At 30.4% G+C, this 7,463-nt stretch overlaps 1 protein-coding gene across 1 annotated transcript; it reads left to right on the forward strand.

Moving 5' to 3' along the window:
• The first annotated feature begins 2,579 nt into the window (after positions 1-2,579).
• On the forward strand, positions 2,580-5,725 carry LOC129290075 (cytochrome P450 714A1-like). The gene is made up of 5 exons (XM_054926785.1): positions 2,580-2,892; positions 3,180-3,406; positions 3,491-3,744; positions 4,030-4,453; positions 5,234-5,725. Exons 1-5 carry the CDS (start codon positions 2,580-2,582, stop codon positions 5,657-5,659), a joined length of 1,644 nt encoding a protein of 547 aa, XP_054782760.1. The 3' UTR covers positions 5,660-5,725.
• The last annotated feature ends 1,738 nt before the right edge of the window (positions 5,726-7,463 follow it).

The raw sequence follows: 7,463 nt of genomic DNA on the forward strand, positions 1-7,463 counted from the left end.
AATATGAAGAGTTTACAACTATCGCATTAATAATTTATAACTATCACTATAACTCTTTATAACTATAACTTCATATATGCAATAGTTTAGTTTATCATGTGTTTTTAGTAATTATAAGATCAATCAAACCAATTTTGTTCTTTGCAACTCTTCCCTCCTAACTGAACTCGGTCACTCTTTGAAAAAAAAAAAATCTAGCAAAGCAAATATTCAAACATTTTTGTAAACAGTCAAATCTCCTTTCCACTACCCAATTCCTAGTGACTTTGACCATAAAGCAGTCTAAAAATTGAATAATAAAAACTTAAACTAGATAATAAAATTATACCAGTTGATTCAGATAAGGCCTTTAATGTGCATAGTAAGTCTAATAACAGGGACAAGCAGCGTTGATCAAAGTTGATTGTGATGCCGAATGAGTTGCTTGTGCAAACAAGGCAAATAGAGCGTCGATAACAAACAATTCTGTAAGCTCCAATGGGTGAGTAAGAACAAGGCAGAGAGAGCGTCGATCATTGTGCCATGTGAAGAATGCGACAAAGTGATCGTGAACAGAGGGATCGCTAACAAACAGAGCATGCATAAGATTTAATTGAGGGAAAGGGACATCTTTAATATTGTAACCGAATAAATAAAAGCAGTATTTTCTTTACATTTTAATTTTAAATTATATTCAGATCCTAATGAATTTACCGTGGTTTTTAAATTTTACAAAATTTATTTATAAATAAATATATTTCATGAGACTTATATATAATTTTTCCTGTTTACGTGCATGCAATCAGACGAATGGACAAATCAAAAGTGAGGGTTATATGTGTAAGCTTAAAGATGTCTCATTCTAAACAAACTTACGCAAATCATAAAAACATTTTTGCCATATATAATCACTAAAAACATCTTGTAAATTAATTAATTCTAAAGTGCAAGGAATCGAATATATAAAAGGGAAAGCTAGCTTGAGAGAAATAAAAGGAAGTTCTTTGATATGTTACAGGGCACTGAAAGATCAATAACTACATTCAAAGTTAAGAGGATGAAAGAAACATTAAATTCATTAATTAAAAATGTTTTAAATTATCAAGAAGTCTTAAAGGCAAATAAAGTTCTAAAAAATTAAAAAAAGACTCTTTGCATATTGGGCTTAATCCAAAACACTCAAGCCCAAAGCGGGTCCAATTAGTTCAGTTATTGTTTTTTCCTTAAATTTAGAAAGTTAGTTTATCTTATTTTAATTTTAAAATTTAAGTTTAGGAAAATTAATTTATTTTGTTTTAATTTAAATAAGGATACAATATATCCATTTAGAATATGATCTATCCATTTAAAATCCTAGATTAACTAGGATTGTATCATTTAGGATTTTAGAAATCTATTTAAATGATTCAATCTTTTGTATTTTTCATCTATTTGATTTGAATTTATGAATTAATTTTTTTTAATTGTGATGCTTTTTCAATTAGTGTTGTTCTCTATGAGACACATAGTAAAATTTTAGATTATTGTGAGTTATCGTTTGTTTGTCTCATATCAATGTTGTTGACATGTAAGACATTTTTTAAACTTGATGACATGTTGACATATAACCATAAATTTTTCTGTTTAATTATAAACTTTCATTATATATATATATATATATGCACACGAAATATCTTTATTAAATATATACTTCATAAATGAATTGCATTAAATGCATGAATTGTAGTACTTAAATAGTTAAATACATGAACATCATTCTAAATACATGTATTCACTTTCCTTTGAGGGTGTATGTACATAAATGTTACCAATTAATCAGATATACTATTATTAATAATTAATAAATATTTCTAATTAAAAACTTTTGGTGTCATTATGTGGGACTTGACTTTTGTCCTTTAAGAGAAGCCTTCTTTGCCTCTCCTTTAAGACAGAGGTTTAATTTGGACCATTTAAATTTAATATTTTTATTTATGGTTTTAAAATAAAAAATATAAAAGATGAATTTTTTTTAATAAATATACTTATCAATTTGATATTCTAGATTTAATATAAAAGATCTAAATTTAATATTAAATTTTTTTAATAAATTTATTATTCTGTTCAAAATATATTTACATTGTCCAGAATATATCTAAAAAGTTAATTTAAATTTTTTATATTAAATTTGAATCATTTATATTAAATCTGAATTATCAAATTGATAAATATATTTATTAAATTTTTTTATAATTTTTATACATTTTTTATTGTAAAAATATAAATAAAAAATAAAAAATAAAAATATTAAATTTGAACGGATCAAATTTTTCCCTGCCCAAAAGGCGAGATAAAGAGGCTTCTTTCAAAGTAAAAGAAGCTGACTGCCATTATGCGAGCTTATTATTATTTTTATTCCAAATTTTGGCGCAAGTTTCCATAAACATGGAATGATGTACTGTTTTTTCTCCCGGTACGATGAGTTGACATGTGAATAGAACATGCCATACCAAACTTTTGTAATCATACTATATAGTACTGTTCCTGCATGCTGAGTGCCAAACTTTAAAAGCTCACTTGTTGCAGAAAAAACGGAGGGACAGAGAGAGGGAGAGAGAGAGATGGAAGGTGGTGAAGAGGCATGGTATTGGCAGATGAAGAAGGAGATTGTTTGGTCGGTCTCAGCCATTGTTGTGAGCTTCATGATACTGATTATCTGGGAGAAGCTATGGCTGAAGCCTCAAAGAATCAGATCAGTTCTGCAGAAGCAAGGCATCACAGGTCCATCACCTTCCTTCCCTTTCGGCAATCTCTCTCAGATTAAACGCATCCAATCACACTTCTTCAATAATAACAGTCTCTCCTCTTCATCTCAACCTGAACAATGGTTTCCCTCTCTCTTCCCATTTCTTCAACAATGGAGAAAACAATACGGTAACTGTACTCCCTCTCTCTCTAGTTGGTACATGTTAGTAATGGAGAGTGACGATATGGAGTGAGAGAATAATTGAGCAAATTAATAAAAGGACACCGCATCTCAACTCTACACTTTAGAACTCGAGTTTATGAAAAAAAAAAACTTATAAACTCTAATTTTAAAATTTTGAGTTAAGATGGTGATATCTTCCGTTGTTCTTGCCCAACCCATTTATTCTCTCTCCCACTCCTCGTTCTTAACAGGGGTCTCTCTTAATAATGTCTTAATCACATATGATGATCAGGATCAACATTCGTGTTCTCCACTGGACACATTCAGCATCTATATATAGGAGATCCTAAACTGATCAAAGAGCTGAATCGGGCAAAGCCCATGGATCTTGGTAGGCCTACCTACATTTTCAAGCCTTTGAAACCATTGCTGGGTTCTGGTATCTTGACAGTCAATGGACCTCCCTGGTCTTTCCAAAGGAACCTTATAGCTCCTGAGTTTTCCCTCCTCAAGATTCAGGTTAATTAATTAATTTCTAGCTGCTGCCATTCATGCATGTACTATCTGCTATATATATAGTTGTTGTTGGTGTGATTTTTGCAGAACATGGTGGATTTTATGGAAGAATCTACAAAGGAAATCATGAGGAAATGGGAGAGGATTATAGAAGAAAGTGGGGTGAAGAAAATGGCAGAGATTGTAATTGACGATTATATGAAGGATCTCACTGCTGATATCATTTCAAAGGCTTGTTTTAGTGGGTCTTATGCTCAAGGAAATCAGATTTTTGCCAAACTTACTGCCTTACAAGCTGCTGTTGCTAAACCTAACATGCTTTTTGGGTTTTTATACCTCAGGTTCAATTCATGGCTTCTATCCTTCATTTTTAGGATAATATGACTTTTAATTCTTAAAATTTTTCTCAATTACTAATTTAGTCTTTTAACTTTAACTTAATACAACTCAATCTTTTTATCAAGTTAACTAAATAATTATAAGAATTGAGTTGTTTTGAGGTAAAGTTTTAGGACAAAATCGATAATTGGAAATAAGTTTAAGAACCAAATGTTATTGTTTCTTCCTCATTTTATTTTTATTTTTCATCGGCTCAATAGATAAACTAACAAGCGTTTTTAGCCCAGAATTCTTCCCACCAAGGAAAACAAAAAGATATGGAAGTTGGAGAAAGAGATGGAACAGCTAATACTTAAAGTTGTTCATCATCGTAAGTTACAAAACCAAAGTCATAAAGATCAAAATCAGAAGGATCTGCTTCAAATGATTCTTGAGAATACAGCTTATGAGGCTGATAATAGCAGTGGTGCATGGGGAATGTGGAAGAAGCTCAAGCACAAACGTGAAACCCAAAAATTGATTGTGGATATCTGCAAGAACATATACTTTGCAGGCTCAGAAACCACTGCTGTTTTACTCACTTGGACATTGGTTCTTCTCTGTTTGCATCCACAATGGCAGGATCGTCTTCGAGCTGAGATTCTTGAAGCCTATCCCAACATATCTCCTCACTGTTTCCATGACATGGATAAATTTCGAAATATGAAACAAGTTAGTCCCTACAGCTTAAACACTTATCTGATCATATCTCAATCTAATCACCAGCATTAAAGTCATGACCTTTGTCAACTTCGTTAATGCCATGATTTAGTAACTTAAAGCTAAGTGCATGTAAAGTTTAGGTGGTCAACTGTACATTAAAACATGACATGACATTGCATTTAGTAAATGTGACTCTAAGGCTAAGAATACTGGCCAACTCAAATTATATAAGTTGGTTCATATGAGTTGGAGAGAATATGAGTTAGGTTGGGTTTAATCCATTTATATATGGGTTGAAAAAAATTCCAACCTAACCAAACTCTCATAGGTTAGTGGGCTACATGAGTTAGCTCACCAATCCATTTAATTTTTTTTCATGAATTTAAAAAAAATAAAAATTATACTTAAATGATAAGTTCTAATATGATATTTTATACCGTTGAAAAAAAAAAAATCACATCATAAATATGATATTGATCCATTTCATCATGATTCATTCCAAATCTACTTATTTTGTGAAATTGTACATGCGATTCCAAAGCACCCTCAATTTTTATTTTTCAATATATGTTTTTATTTTTTATAAATAATATTGGTTAAATGAGCTAACTTTTACCTATCAGGGTTAGCTTATTTAGTTAACAAGTTATCTAGTCCAAGTTAGAGAAGATCTATGTTTATTTTAATCAATGTTTTAATCTAACTCGACCCAACCCATAAAACCATACTTACATTTCCAACTCTAATTGTTACTGATTCAATAATGATACTGTTGGGATATGCATGTAGTTGTCAATGGTGATTCAAGAGAGTCTGCGTCTATATGGACCAGCAATAACAACTGCAAGGGAGGCAATAAAAAAAGTGAAGGTGGGGGAAATGGTGGTGCCAAAAGGAACCAACATTTTGGTGTTCATCACTGCGATGCACAGAGATCCAGAGATCTGGGGAGAAGATGCAAATGAGTTCAAGCCTGAAAGGTTTGAGGGAGGGGTTTCAAATGCTTGCAAGTATCCACAAGCTTACCTGCCATTTGGAATTGGAAGTCAAATTTGTTTAGGCCAATACTTTGCCATTATAGAAGCCAAGATAGCTCTCATTCTTCTTCTGTCCAATTTCTCCTTCTCCATTTCACCTAGTTATCGTCACTGTCCTTTCTATAAACTGGCCTTGAATCCCAAATATGGAGCACCCCTCCTTGTTACCAAGCTTTGATCAATAAGTGTTGTGAGTGTTGGTGATCATCATCTCCATGATCATAATGTTATGTCTCCATCCACACCATAGCTCTCTCTTGTATGTCTACATGCATCTTGCTTTAATTTCATGTTTCTATGGATGGTTGTACTTGTAATTATAATTTAGTTCACAATCAAGTATATGAAACTTGTGAGTGTTTTAATCGTGCTTGAAGAATTTTCATGTGTGAAACAAGATAACATGTCTTGTCAAATTTAATTTTCTTTGCTGATGAAATCATGTGAAATAAAAAAGAAAGCACTTAAAATGGGGGCAAATCTATGGGGATCAGATTAGTCCCCGTCTTTCCATTCATTGCAAGCATGAGAGATTTTTATGCGACCTCTAATAATGACATTTTTAATAATCTATCTTCGGTTTTTAGTTATCTCTTCAAAATAAAATAAAAAACATCCTGCTATTTTTTAAGAGTGAAACATAAATTTTGTATTTTTTTAATTTTCAAAAGAAAAATACCACAAGATTATGCATTTTTAATTTTTTTTAATTTGTCAAAAATACAAAATTAATACCAAGATATCTCTTATTTTATCAAAAACCAAGTAATTAAAAAAATTGCCACATAAGGTCTAGAGTCCAAATTTTGTCTTGTAAATAAAAAAAAATACTTTGAGTCTAGAGTCCAAATTTTGTCTTGTAAATAAAAAAAAATACTTTGTTCAGCGTTATAAGAGACTTTTAATCAAATTATATTTTCAATGAGTTAGTTAATTTTATTGTCTTTAAAATTACAGTTTTTTTTCTATTTTTCATATTTAATTTTATTTAATATGGTATTTTAATTAAAAAATATTATTAATCACAATCATAATTAAGAATATTTTTAGAAAAATTTATTACTTATACCTTGAGAAAACTAATATTTTTAAACAAGACACTTTAAAAAGAAAAAGAAAAATGTATATTCTTAACTTTATATATTTAATATACTTTTCATTAATTAAATCAAAATATGTGAATTTTTTAAAATTATTTTTTTAATAAACTCTTATTATCAATATTATTAATACATTAAAATTTACTTATTTTGATTTAATATAATAAAAATACGTCAAGAATGTAAAACTAAGTAGTTAAAAAAAATATAATTTTGATAATTTTTTATTTTAATAAATATAATATAAATTTAAATTTTAAAACTTACACTATTTAAATTTAATTTAGACAGTACATCGACTGCTTAAACTCGTTGTCAACTACTGTGGATTGGAGGTGTTTCTCCTCTTTTAATAACATCCTCTTTATGAAAAATTTGTTAAGAAACTGCTTGTTATTGCGGGTTTCTTAAATTTTTTTTTTTTCAATTGCTCAGGATATTCACCATCAGTAGTAGTGACTAATCCCTTCGCCGTGAGGTCTCTCATAAGAGTGCTCTCCATTTGCATGAGTAAGGAATCGAACTCCCCATCACATGCTTAAGGGGCGAAACGAAATAGTCACTACACCACACTCACATGATTTTAAAAAAACAAACTTAGTGGCAGATTGAATTGCCAAATTTTCATTAAAAGAATTGTGTCCTCCGGGACCGGCTTGCTAGGCCCCAATTCCTCTGTTGATCATTCTTCTTGTAGAGTCTCTGAATAGTTGTTTTATCTTGTCCTTTTTATGTTTTGCTTGATTCTTTATTTGTTGAACTCTGACTTTGTACAATGGAATCTCCCTCTTGTTGGCAAAAAAAAAAAAAAAAAATGCACACACACACGCATATCTGGGTGATGAGATGTTAGACATTGCAACGTTGAAGTCGAAGCGTGGA

The sequence above is a fragment of the Prosopis cineraria genome, unplaced genomic scaffold (assembly GCF_029017545.1).
Source record: "Prosopis cineraria cultivar Desert tree isolate PC_DT_omini unplaced genomic scaffold, ASM2901754v1 PC13, whole genome shotgun sequence".
Taxonomy (NCBI): domain Eukaryota; kingdom Viridiplantae; phylum Streptophyta; class Magnoliopsida; order Fabales; family Fabaceae; genus Prosopis; species Prosopis cineraria.

What these genes read in the sequence shown, in the direction of transcription:
- LOC129290075 (XM_054926785.1), top strand. Translation starts at nt 2,580, where the DNA reads ATGGAAGGTGGTGAAGAGGCATGGTATTGGCAGATGAAGAAGGAGATT. An exon ending in ACAATGGAGAAAACAATACG is followed by an intron (nt 2,893 to 3,179) that starts GTAACTGTACTC and finishes TATGATGATCAG; the next exon opens with GATCAACATTCGTGTTCTCC. An exon ending in AATTTCGAAATATGAAACAA is followed by an intron (nt 4,454 to 5,233) that starts GTTAGTCCCTAC and finishes ATATGCATGTAG; the next exon opens with TTGTCAATGGTGATTCAAGA.